This window comes from Hordeum vulgare, chromosome 7H (genome assembly GCF_904849725.1).
Source record: "Hordeum vulgare subsp. vulgare chromosome 7H, MorexV3_pseudomolecules_assembly, whole genome shotgun sequence".
Taxonomy (NCBI): Eukaryota; Viridiplantae; Streptophyta; class Magnoliopsida; order Poales; family Poaceae; genus Hordeum; species Hordeum vulgare.
The window spans coordinates 16,740,733-16,754,713 of record NC_058524.1 but is presented as its reverse complement, the minus strand read 5'-3'; the positions used below and the strand labels follow the sequence as shown (position 1 = coordinate 16,754,713).

General features: G+C 44.7%; 1 protein-coding gene across 1 annotated transcript; it reads right to left on the bottom strand.

Moving 5' to 3' along the window:
* Positions 1 to 12,416: 12,416 nt before the first annotated feature.
* Positions 12,417 to 13,388, bottom strand: LOC123410138 (dynein light chain LC6, flagellar outer arm-like). The gene is made up of 2 exons (XM_045103025.1): positions 13,083 to 13,388; positions 12,417 to 12,978 (listed from the first exon to the last, which is right to left on the bottom strand). The coding sequence occupies exons 1-2, from the start codon at positions 13,218 to 13,220 to the stop codon at positions 12,796 to 12,798; spliced, it is 321 nt and encodes a 106-aa protein (XP_044958960.1). The 5' UTR covers positions 13,221 to 13,388; the 3' UTR covers positions 12,417 to 12,795.
* Positions 13,389 to 13,981: the final 593 nt, after the last annotated feature.

The window sequence follows — 13,981 nt, the reverse complement described above, 5'->3', positions numbered from 1 at the left end:
TTGTAGGAATAATACCAGAAAGAAATCCGACCGACGGGGACACAACTATTAGACCACTCTGAAAAATTTAAACATACTTTTACTAAATTGGCTTAATCAGATGAGAAGCTATTAAATCCGGTAATTAGTACCTTAAGTGTCAAAATACAACGTAAAACCTAGAATCCACTCTGTAAAAAAGGGAAATTGCAAACATCAGATTCTGTTAATTAGAATCACACATTAACCAAGGAAGGGTGCTAGCTAAACAGTGACATCACAATTTGGAAACCGTAGCCTGAGCAAAGTAAACAAACCACTTGGTTCTTCTTGGAAGAAATATAAGATGCACTCTAAAGGAAACACCGTGTATGCCTCCTGCCATGGTCGAATATATCTCTGAGCGCATCACAACCGTAAGTAGCTAATGTGACCCCCTATATGTCTACTGACGCATCTAGACGCACCGCTGATAGCATTGTACAGGTCACTATTGGCGCTCTCCACAATCAAACTCCCCAAATTCCGATACTCAAATCCATGTAAATTGATACACAACGATCATGCCACGCACATTCATCATACATTCATCCGTGGCCATGGTGTCATATATTTATCGACGACGACGATATCAGGAAAGGTGGATGAGGATGATGAAATGAGATGTTGGGTGGGTGAGCGGAGGCGAGAGAAATGGAGGAGGGAGGCGGCAAGAGTTTTGTCGATACGGAGAACAAATCAATTTTCAGAGGATATGGGATGCGTCCACCGCGACAGGGCCTATAGTGACCACCGCGTCCGTGCGTCCCATGTCTGATCTAGATATAAACCGTACTAAAAATGCCGGCCAGGGCGTTTGGTTTGCATTTGCGCAATCTAGGCCCTATTTGTTTAAAAAATCCTAGGACTTTTTTGAGTCCCAAGTCCCAACTAAAAAGTTTCAGTCCCTACCTGTTTGGTTTCAGGGACTAAACATGTACTAAACTAGAGGTTATTAAATGACATGCTAAAAGCAGGCACTAGTGGAAAATGGGCCTTTGGCCGGGACCCTTTAGTCCCGGCCTGCCTCTGGGCCGGGACTAAAGGCCCGGCCATGTCGCCCCAATTCTCAATGCCTTCTTCGAGGCTTTAGTCCCGGCCCGTAAGGAGCCTTTAGTCCCGGTTCGTGTCTCAAACCGGGACTAAAGGGCTACGCGGTGGGCAGCCCGCATGTGCGCCACCTTTAGTCCCGGTTTGTGTTTCAAACCGGGACTAAAGTCCTCTGCCTATATATAGCACAACCCCCCTCTCCCCTCTTCCTTGCATTTTTCTTGCATGGAGGATTCTGGCTGTGTGCTAGCTCTCCACTTTTTTTATGCACTAGAGGTGTTTGTTGAAATGTGTGTTAGAGCGATGCCGCTTCAGTTCACCGAACACAACTACGATATGAGATGCCTGAGCCACGCTTAAACCTCTTCCTCTTTATTTCTACTTATTCTAAAAGGTTAGCAACTATATTTCCTCGTTTAGACCGTGAGGTACTAATTTTTAGGATCGTGATTGTATTTGATATACTGTCGTATAACACAGATGAGCCATCCATGGATGTACGGTGATCGACGCACAGTCGCTTACAGAGAAGGCGTGCATTCTTTTCGAGATGCAGCCGATGCGAACAAGCATGATGGTGGCTATATGTTTTGTCCATGTGTTGAATGTCGGAATGAGAAGGATTACACTTCCTAAGAGTCATTCAGAGACACCTGCTTCGGTCCAGTTTTATGTCGGGCTATAATGTTTGGACCAAGCACGGAGAAAGAGGGGTTATGATGGAAGACGACGATGAAGAAGAAGAGAACGATGATGACAACTACCGATCTATGTTCCCTGAGTATGCTGATACCGCAATGGAAGACAATGAAGAAGAAGATCAGGATGAAGAACGGGAACCAGATGAGCCCGCTGCTGATCTTGGCCGGGTCATTTCTGATGCACGGCGAGGTTGCGACACAGAAAAGGAGAGGTTGCAGTTCGAGCAGATGTTACAGGACCACAACAAATTGTTGTACCCAACTTGTGAAGATGGCCAGAAGAAGCTGGGTAGCACACTGGAATCGCTGAAGTGGAAGGCAGAGACCGGTGTGACTGACTCGTCATTCGAAAAGTTGCTGGTACTCATGAAGAAGATGCTTCCAAGAAAGAACGAATTGCCCGCTAGCATGTACGAAGCAAAGAACCTTGTCTGCCCTCTAGGATTAGACGTGCAGAAGATACATGCATGCCCTAATGACTGCATCCTCTACCGCGGTGAGAAGTACGAGAATATGGATAAATGCCCGGTATGCACTGCATTGCGGTATAAGATCAGAAAAGATGACCCTGGTGATATTGAGGGCGAGCCACCCAGGAAGAGGGTTCCTGCCAAGGTGATGTGGTATGCTCCTATAATACCATGGTTGAAACGTCTGTTCAGAAATAAAGATCATGCGAAGTTGTTGCGATGGCACATGGAAGATCGTATGAAAGACGATAAGTTGAGGCACACCGCTGATGGTCGGCAGTGGAGAAAAATCGAGAGAGAGTTCCCGAGATTTGCAGCTGACGCAAGGAACTTATGGTTAGGTCTGAGTACAGATGGCATGAATCCTTTTGGGGAGCAGAGTTGCAGTCACAGCACCTGGCCCATTACTCTATGTATCTACAACCTTTCTCCTTGGTTGTGCATGAAGCGGAAGTTCATTATGATGCCAGTGCTTATCCAAGGTCCAAAGCAACCCGGCAACGATATTGATGTGTACCTAAGGCCATTAGTTGATGAACTTTTACAGCTGTGGGCCGAACCAGGTGTACGTGTGTGGGACGAGCACAAACAAGAGAAATTTGACCTTCGAGCATTACTTTTCATAACCATCAATGATTGGCCTGCTCTTAGTAACATTTCAGGACAGTCAAACAAGGGATACAATGCATGCACACACTGTTTGGATCAGACAGAAAGTATATATCTGGACAAATGTAGGAAGAATGTGTACCCGTACAATCGTCGTTTTCTTCCGCCCAAGCATCCCTTAAAGAAAAAAGGCAAGCATTTCAATGGCAAGGCAGAACCCCGGGGGAAGCCTGTCATCCGTACTGGTGCTGAAGTATTTGATATGGTCAAAGATTTAAAAGTAATCTTTGAAAAGGGTCCTGGTAGCCAACCTGTTCCTAACGGCCCTGATAAGCGCGTACCCATGTGGAAGAAGAAATCTACATTTTGGGAGCTACCCTACTGGGAAGTCCATGAGGTCCGCTAGGCAATCGACGTGATGCACCTGACGAAGAATCTCTGCGTGAATATTCTAGGCTTCCTGGGCTTGTATGGGAAGTCAAAAGATACACCGGAAGCACGGGAGGACCAGGAACGTCATAAAGGAAGAGATGGCATGCATCCAGGGCAGTTTCAAGGGCGTGCCAGCTACGCTCTTACTAAGGAAGAGAAGGAAATCTTCTTTAAAGTCCTTTTCAGTATCAAGGTCCCGACTGGCTTCTCGTCGAATATAAAGGGAATCGTAAATATGAAAGACAAAAAAATCCAAAACCTAAAGTCTCATGACTGCCACGTGCTTATGACGCAATTGCTTCCGGTTGCATTGAGGGGAATTCTACCGGAAAATGTTCGCCTGGCAATTGTGAAGGTATGTGCATTCCTCAATGCAATTTCTCAGAAGGTAATCGATCGAGAAAGTCTATCAGGGTTACAGATTGATGTGGTCCAATGTCTGGTCAGCTTTGAGTTGTTTTTCCCGCCATCCTTCTTCAATATAATGACACACCTCCTAGTTCACCTAGTCGAAGAGATTAGAATTCGTGGTCCTGTGTTTCTACACAATATGTTCCCCTTCGAGAGGTTCATGGGAGTCTTAAAGAAATATGTTCGTAACCGTGCTAGGCCAGAAGGAAGCATCTCCAAGGGCTATGGAACAGAGGAGGTCATTGAGTTTTGTGTGGACTTTCTTCCTGACCTTAAGCCGATTGGTGTTCCTGAATCTCGGTATGAGGGTACGCTGACAGGAAAAGGCACACTAGGAAGGAAAGCAAAAGTATGTATGGACGGGCATTCTTTCTCTCAAGCACACTACACAGTTCTACACAATTCCACCGTGGTGGCTCCGTATATCGTGAGACACAAGACTATTCTACGCTCCGAAAACCCGGGGAAGGCTGACTCTTGGATTAAAGGGGAACACGAGAAGACTTTCGACAGTTGGTTGCAGACACATCTCATGAATGACGACACCGTTGGAGATCAGCTATAGTGTTTGGCCAGGCCACCATCTTCGACTATATGTACTTTCCAAGGGTATGAGATAAATAGGAATACATTTTACACGGTTGCCCAAGATAAAAAGAGCACCAACCAAAGTAGTGGTGTCCGCTTTGATGCAACAGACGAGAATGGGCACTGTTTGGAAACATAATACGGGTACATAGAGGAGATATGGGAACTTGACTATGGACCTACTTTTAAGATCACTTTGTTTCGGTGCAAATGGGTGAAGCTGACAGGAGGCTGACAGGAGCACGAACCATTTGTCTTAGCCAATGATGTCGCTCAGGTTTTCTATGTGAAGGACATGTCTACAAAAATGAGAAAAAGAAATCAGCAAAAGAAGATATCGTCCGATGAGCCAAAACGCCACATAGTTCTTTCAGGGAAAAGAAACATCGTGGGAGTAGATGACAAGACAGACATGCAAGAAGATTATACTAAGTTTCATGAAATTCCGCCCTTCAAAGTGAAAACTGACCCAAGCATCCTACTGAATGATGAAGATTCTCCACGGCTACGACCCAGAAGAAAACAGAAATAATAGAAAGGATGTGCATCCAATTTTTGTCGTAGCCCTCTCAACTTTTTACCACATGCTATGTGGGTGAAATGATGATAGCATGCCAACTTTCAACATTTTCAGAGTTCATTTGTAGTGCCTTTCAATTTCAGGGTCAACTAGCTCAAAAAAAAAAGTAAATGCACGAAGAATACCAAACGAAGTCAGAAATTGTTAAAATTTTGTGATGTGCCTTTGAATGGTGCATTTTGAACATACAAAAAGTATGGAGTTCAAATAAGTTCAAAAAAAGAAATCCCTTTGTAAGAGATGAGTTTTCGTTCGAAACCCTGATACTTCGAGAGAGATTGTCCGTTTTGTACACGAAGTGCATCCTGTTTTTGTCGTAGCCCTCTCAACTTTTTAACACATGCTATGTGGGTGAAATGATGATAGCATGCCAACCTTCAACATTTTCAAAGTTTATTTGTAGTGCTTTTCAATTTCAGGGTCCACTAGCTCAAAAAAAAAAAGTAAATGCACGAAGAATACCAAATGAAGTCAGAAATTGTTGAAATTTTGTGATGTGCCTTTGAATGGTGCATTTTGAACACACGAAAAGTATGGAGTTCAAATAAGTTCAAAAAAATGAAATCCCTTTGTAAGAGATGAGTTCTCGTTCGAAACCCTCATACTTCGAGAGAGGTTGTCTATTTTGTACACGAAGTGCATCCAGTTTTTGTCGTAGCCCTCTCAACTTTTTAACACATGTTATGTGGGTCAAATGATGATAGCATGCCAACTTTCAACATTTTCAGAGTTCATTTGTAGTGCTTTTCAATTTCAGGGTCAACTAGCTCAAAAAAAATAAGTTAATAGTTTGGATAGTCAAAATAATTACTTTTGAGAATAGAAAATAGTTTTGAATTATTTATTCAATTTCAAACACTTTTCATTATCATAGTTTTGTCAAATTCTCAAATATGCAAAAAGAATTTTAATAAACATAGTTTTTAATTGAAAATAACAGAATAGTTAATAGTTTGGATAGTCAAAATAATTACTTTTGAAAATAGAAAATAGTTTTTAATTATTTATTCAATTTCAAACACTTTTCATTATCATAGTTTTGTTAAATTCTCAAATATGCAAAAAGAATTTTAATAAGCATAGTTTTTAATTGAAAATAACAAAATAGATAATAGTTTGGATAGTCAAAATAATTAATTTTGGAAATAGAAAATAGTTTTGAATTATTTATTCAAGTTTAAACACTTTTCATTATCATAGTTTTGTGAAATTCTCAAATATGCAAAACAAAATTTAATAAACATTGTTTTTAATTGAAAATAAAAAAATAGATAATAGTTTGGATAGTCAATAATTTTGAAAATAGAAAATAGTTTTGAATTATTTATTCAATTTCAAACACTTTTCATTATCATAGTTTTGTCAAATTCTCAAATATGCAAAAAGAATTTTTAATAAACATAGTTTTTAATTGAAAATAACAAAATAGATAATAGTTTGATAGTCAAAATAATTAATTTTGAAAATAGAAAAAAATTGAAACTATATGAGAATTTATAGAGAAAATTCAACCTAAATTCAAAGTGAACTCACTTTGAATTCAAGTTGAATTTTCTCCATAAGTTCGAATATAGTTTCAATTTTTAGTGAGTTTAGGCCCGTAAGCCTGGTTTAGAGAGGAGCTCGATGGAGAAGCTGCGACGGGGCTTATAAACAAGTGTTAGTCCCCCTCGCTGGGCGAGGTGGGACTAAACTTATCGTGCAGCCGAGGAGGGGCTTTAGTCCCGGGTGGAGCCACGCCCCGGGACTAAAGCCCCTCGCCTGCCGCCTGCCGAGGAGGGGCTTTAGTCCCGGTTGGAGCTCCGCGCCGGGACTAAAGGCCCCTGCTTCCCGCCTTCTGGTCTGCCCGAAAAGAGGCCTTTAGTCCCGGGTCGTGGCTCCATCCGGGTCTAAAGGGGGTCTTTAGTCCCGGCTCGAGCCACGAACCGGGACTAAAGATCCACCTATATAAGCGGGAGTTAGAAAAATTCAAGCTAAATCATTCGTTTCTCTTCTTCTTCCTCTCGTTCTCCTACCCGGCGCGGCACACCGACGACCTTGACGACGCCGTCCGGCTGCCTGCCGTCCTCCTCGCCGCTGCCTGCCGTCCTCCTCGCCGTCGCCGTCGTCCTCCTCGCCGCGCGCCGCCCTCCTCGCCGCGCACCGTCGACACCTCCGACCGGTAAGCCCCCCGCCCCCTCCTCCCCAACACTTCGGCCAGTAGAAGAAAAGAAGAAAAAGGAGAAGAAAAGAAGAAAGAGGAGAAGAAAAGAAGAAAAAGAAGAATAAAGGAAGAAAAAGGAGAAGAAAGGAAGAAAAAGGAGAAGAAAAGAAGAAGAAAAGAAGAAAAAGGGAAGGAGAAGAAAAGAAGAAAAAGGAGAAGAAAAAAAGAAAAATGATAAGAAAAGAAGAAAAAGGAGAAGAAAAGAAGAAAAAGGAGAAGAAAAGAAGAAAAAGGGAAGAAAGGAGGAAAAAGGAGAAGAAAGGAAGAAAAAGGAGAAGAAAGGAAGAAAAAGAGAGGAAAAGAAGAAAAAGATTTTTTTGTCATTTAATTCCTATTGTTATTAGGTTTGTGCTAGATTATTCGGGTTAGTAATATTTAGAATTAGGAAAAAGGAAAATAAGAAGAGGAGGAGAAGAAAAGAAGAAAAAGGAGAATAAGAAGAGGAGGAGAGGAGAATAAGAGGAAAAATAGAAGAACAGGAGAAGTAGAAGAAGAGAAAAAATTAGAAGAGGAGGAGAGGAGAAGTAGAAGAAGAGAAGAGGAGAAGTAGTAGAAGAAGAGGAGAAGTAGAAGTAGAAGAAGAGGAGAAATAGAAGAAGAGGAAAAATTAGTTTAGGGTTACAAGAAGAAGAAATATTTTTTTTGTCATTTAATTTTGCTATTGTATAGTGTATATGCTTAAGTGTTAATAGTGTTTCTTAGATTATTGCTTAATTTTGCTATTGTATATGCTTAAGTGTTAATAGTTTAATTTTGCTCGAATATTGCTTTTGGCTCCCGAGCTCACTCGAGGCCTTCAATTCGAACTTCAAATTCAGTGAAAATTTGTATTTTAATGTTTCAAAAACTTCTGCAAAAAAATACATAGATAAATGAAGGTATAATACACAAGTGTGTAAATTTTCAGAACAAAGTATGTTGAAATGAGGGATGTGCAAAAAAGACAAATCTGAGGCTGTTTAACACATGTTACTATTCATCGTTTCAGACCATGAATTTGTCTTTTTTGTACAGATCACGTTTTAAAGTATTTTGACCTGAAATTTTACACACATGTCGGTTACCTCCTTACATACATGCATATTTTTTTCAGAATTTTTTGAACCATAAAAAATTGAATTTGAATTTTTCAATAATAAAGGCCTCCATGGCTCCCGGGAGCCAAAACGCCATTCTCAATTTTGCTATTCTATATGCTTAAGTGTTAATAGTTTATTTTTAGCAAGAAAATTAATAGAACTAGTTTATTTTTTTAGTTCATTTTACGATGCCTATCCCGCATCCTCGTCGTTGACTCGGCGGAGGACACCTGCTTGATCAGAGGGGCCCTGTCCGGGACTGGGCGCCGCCCGGCTGGTATTGGGAGGTGCTACCTTCCGGAGGGCGTAGGTTGGTGAGGAGCCAGCCCGTCGTTGACCCGATCCTTGTTTGGTGGCGGTCGCGTGGGCCAGTGAGGGTGCCGAGGCTTCCGGACACCGCGGAGGTGGTACGTCACCGTGTCAGCGAGGAGGATGAGCACGTCCGTCGCTACATGGTTGCGTTGGAGGGCAGGTTCAAGCATACCTGGCCGGTTCTTCGGGGATCTCACTGGACCTATGATCCTGTGATGGTTCCTTCCCTTTGGGTGTCCACCGCCCGCGCCGATACCCGTCGGGCGCTACGGTTCTAGATGTATCAGTGATGCTATATGTATGATAGTATTCGAGGAGTATTAGTGATAATATTCGACGATGGACGGACAAAAGAGATGATGTATTTGCTTATAATTGAATGCATGCTAATTTGAATACTACTTTATTTTACGATTTGGTTTTGCTTATTGAATGCTCAAAGTGGAAAAGTACTCCTAGTTTGAATACTATGCAGAAATCTAGGAGTCCCGGGTGCAGCCACGACCCGGGACTAAAGTTGTTTTGGAACGGAGTTCCTGATAGAATAATTCTTTTTTGGTACACAGGTTAAGATAATCCGTTAGACATATTTTAGAGTTTCGGTTCTAGCCAAGACCCGGGACTAAAGGTCCTCCTATATAAAGCGACACTTTGAAGTTTCCAACCCCTCTTATATAGTTTGTTAGTTTATTAGTTAATCAAATGTCCGTTTTTTGCAGAACTATGGATCCACATATCAGGAACCTCGAAGAGGAAGAACTTCTCGAAGATATAATCAAAGACGGCCCCGACGTTGAACCAGCTGAATCTCCGTCGTCATCTCTAAACCCCTCCGGATATGGAATGGAGGTCAACTGACACGAAGATGAAGCCGATGGGGCAGGAGATAGGTCCAATGACAGAGAAGGTGATAACTCCACTGATGGAGAAGCCGGTGGAGAAGACGGTGAAGAAATAATAAAGTCCGGCGTGGTATACATATGAAGTTCGACAATCACTTGTAATATGTGAAAAATATTGAACATAGCTCTATATTGTATACATATACATTCATTTGACGAATGTTTCTCCCTCTTAGGCCTCCACATCGAGCAAAGCTACGAAACGAGGCCCGACTAGAAAGTTGGATGCACGGACGCATTACACCTTTGAGGTGATATTGCCTACGGGCGAACCCAAGCTTCCTAAAAATGCTGCTGACACATTCAAGAAGCAATGCGGAGTTCTCGTTAGGGATCACGTCCCGATCAGCGTTCGGGAGTGGAACAAGCGCAAAGGGGCAGCCGATAGTGACTATGTCGCCGAAAGGTACAAAGATAATCTTTGGAATGATCTCATGCCACATTTCAACCTGCCAGAATGTGAGAATGAAGACGTCGCAGACAAACTGAGGGCCAAATTCAAGCAGTGGACTCTAAAGAAAATGGACGAACTGTTCCGTAGCTGGAAGAAGAAGCTATGGAAAAACTATCTGAAGACAAAGAAAGTGCCAGTATTCGAGGGGTATCTAGCCAAGCAGGCGAATCACTGGAAGGCATTTCAAGAGTACAAGGAGTCAGAAGATGCCTAGGCATTATCAGAAAAGAACAAGATAAATGCCGACAAGAAGAAATATCACCACAAGCTGGGGCCAGGGGGCTATGAGACTGCCATCCCAAAGTGGGATAAGAAAGAGCAAGATCTGCTAGCTAAAGGCATCGTACCTGAACCACTCCGTGATGAGTGGGAATTGAGAGCAAGAAATTGGTTCCTTGCGCATGGTGGTTCGTACGACGAAGAAACAAGTGACCTCATCTGAAGTGACGGTCTAGGATACCCAGGGATAATTGGAAAAGGATAGTGAAAGAAATTAAGGAGGGGAAAAGAAAGTTCACTGCAGATAGAGAGAAAGATTTTCTCACACTGGTCCTCGGCAATGACGAACATGGAGGACGAACGCGAGGCTTCGGTCCTTCTTACCCGTGGTGGATTGGGTTTGCAAGAGACCAAGACACTTAAAGAAGCCGAGAGAGAGCAAAGCAGCGGCAGCAGGATGAGGAGAATGACAAGTTCAACCAGTTGCTTGCCAGGATTAACGAGCAACAGAAACAGATTGATGAGCTTAAAGGAGTAGCGCGCCAGGAAGATCCTGCATTTGATATTACCGGCGCCCCATCTAAGCGGAAAAGCAGCGTGGCTGAATCTGAGGCCCCGCCCGACGATGCACGAAGAATGATAGAGGGCTGTCCCGGCTACCCCGTGGATGGAATCAAGGAGTCAACATCATGTGAACTCCATCAGAAATTCAAGAACATATCCATGAAGGTGGCCGTCGGACAAGCTTTACCTTCTGGCCCTGATGCACGCTGGCATGGCCGTGAGATTCCAACTGGCTTTGCTAAAGTCGGGGTGGATGAAATCATGGCGGGGTTTCACGATATGGAGCTTGACATAGCTGGACCCGAAGATGAGAGGACACTCGGAGAAGTACTGGGTGGAGTCATCCTATGGGACAAGAACTACATCAAGCTTCCAAGCTCGGCCCCAAGGACAACACCGCCTCTGAGTCGTCGCAGGTCACCTACACCTCCATTACCTCCAAGCCCTCCACATGACATCCGCCAGCACAACACGAGTCCATCTCGATCACCGCCGCCGGACTTGGGTCGTCCGTCTCCGCCGCCGCCCGCTCCGGATACTAAGCGGAAGCGTGTCAGCAAGAACGCTCCGCCGACGATTTCTAAGCGACGGAGCCCCCCAAAGCGCAAACGGTTGCCCCTCCCAAAGGTACCTCATGCTAATCTTCCTATCAGACCTTATGATCGTACCCCCGAGGAAAACGCCAGGATAGCAAAGGAACATCATGATGCGCAGATGAAAAAGAAGGAACCCGAGCCCCGCCTGGAATACACCGGGAAGCAAATAGCATTTGAAAAATACTTCACGACCCTTCCATCACAGTATGACTTACACCATAAGCCTGATGACTATACACGCACATTGCAGAAGGAAGTGAAAAAGAGCAGATCACGTGCAAGTGCAAGTGGGAGCAAATCAAGTTCAACTACAAGCAAGAAAAAATCAGACGTTCCTCAGCTTGGACAACAGGCCAAACAGTCGATCCCACCCCTCAGGGTGTTAACCGGGAATGTCCCCCTCCGGTGCAGGGGCATGATTTCGAATTAGCAAAGAAGTGGGCGGCTGAATGGGGTATCCCGGTTGAAGACATTCTGGCTTCCCAAGACGACAGGTTACCCAAGGCTGTGGTAGCCCCTAAGCCACAGTTTGTCATGGGAGCGCCTTTGGTCAGCAAAGATGATCTCCCAACAAATATGCGTTACTTGCATACATGGTACTTAAGTGAATCAAAGAATGGGAGAACGATGATCGTGGTGAGTGTCCCACGGGAGTACTACGGCCGCCCCGAACAAATCCATATCGACTTTGATGAACTCTTCCAGATGTACAATGGCGACGTCCTCGACAAATCGCTTATGAGTTACTATTGTCTGTAAGTTTTTCAATTCGTTGTCTACATATAACTTGTTTAGTTATTTCAATTCATTGTCTATATATAACTTGTACTCTATTATGCAGAATGAAGATTCTGGATTGTAAAAGTAGGAACATCCTAAATATTGAGTTTATTGACCCAGATAAAATACATATAACGACGCTAACTGATAAACCCAAGGAGACGGAGGAAAACCTTTTAAGGTTTCTAGAAGATCAAAATTTAGATGACCACATACTGTTTTCATACAACTTCAGGTGAGGGTCTTTACTCTGTTGTGTCCATTCACATATAAGTGTAATTGATAAGTTACTGACACATATATATAAACAAACACACCTGGCAATTTTGCGCCGTGTCACTGACTGTAGTCTGTCAGCTCAACAGCTGCACCTGTTATAGAATCCTGCCCGCACTGAATTTGTTGTCGGACTAGAGGTCACAGAATCATCTGGTGCAGACATGCGGAATCAAAGGTGGGTCATGTCAAGTCGGATGCGACGCAACTTGAACATATATTTATCAGAAGAAACAACAGTCCCACTGATTAGAAAAATATAGGGGCAAACAGATTGGCTGATTTGAATCACGATGGAGGACAGATATAGTATTTCCTAATTTCGGGCGGAATAAACTGAACTGAATGCTACGATCAACCCAACAAAATGCACCTTCACGATCGGCAGAACCTTGAACAAAGATAATAACATCAAGGCGATCGGCAACGTTCTGCAATTTGGTGTACAAAATCTGGCACGTTTGAGTTTGGCACAGCATGCTGGCATGAACTCTGATTCTGATTCTGAACGGGAGGAATGTGGCTCTCCACGTTGGTTGGACATGTGGAGATCAAGATACGGCCGACGACGTCTCACAGGAGGCCGCGGCGGCGACAGCGGCGGCCTTGAAGAGGAGGAAGGTGAGGCGCTCGAGGGAGAAGTAGATGAAGGTGCCGCTGGAGTGGGTGAAGAAGCACCCGAAGCTGGCGCCCACCACGCACTGCCACCCCACGCCGTACCGCCGGTCGAATTCCTGCGAGGAAACCATATGGGATCTTCAGCAATGACGACGAACCAATCAATGGAGAGACAGAGCAGAGAGGGAGGGAGAGATGGCGGAACGGAAAAGGAATGCACCGTCTTGATGTGGCCGGCGATGGCGCGGCAGTCGTCGACGTCGAAGAGGTCGAGGGCGCGGGACGCGGCTGACGTCGCCGCCGCTTGCATCCGCGCCGGCATGTCCGTGTCCTCCACCAGCGCCTTGCCTTCCAGCATCCTTATCTTCCCGGCAGCGGCAGGTTTCCCTCCTAGTGCTGGTTCGTGGTAGTTGGCCGCTTCCTTGATTCTCGGAGGAAATGGGGGAGACGGTGAGCGAGTGGGGGGAATCTCCGAGAACGGATGGAAGACGGTGGGGAGGAAGACGGAGGGTGGCTTTTGCCGCCGGGTTTGCAGGAAAGGTTCTCCTTTTCAAGGGAATCTTATCCTTCTAAATTTTTTTTCAGGGCAAGTTGCGCAAAGTACAAAGAAAATTATGCCTCTCGGCGCTTTTATTTCAAATCCAACTCAGAGGGCGTTTGTTTCCATGGACTTATTATTTAGGGACTTAAAAAAGTCTATATAAGTACCACCTAAATCAAACACAAGGGACTTATTGGGACTTGTTGTCGTGATTTGAGACTTATGAAATAAGACTCCCAGTAAGGAGCTTATTAGGACTTATCCCGGGCCGGACCTACCCCGCGTCGCTCGAGGCTCGTTCCCCGCATGCCGCCCCGCCTCTCGGTCCAATCGCCGCCGCCGCCCCGCCTCTCGCCTCGTCGCCTCCCCGCCTCTCGCCTCTCGCCCCGTCGCTGCCCCGCCTCTCGCCCCGTTGCCGCCCCGTCGCCGCCCTGCCTCGGTTCGTTCTGCCTTGGTTCGTCGCCCCGCCGCCGCCCCGCCTCGGTTCGTTCTGCCTCGGTTCGTTGCAGCGGTGCCTCCAAACGCCGGACAAGCCCTCTCCTGAGCCTCGTTGCAACGGTGCTTATCCTGTGTGCCGT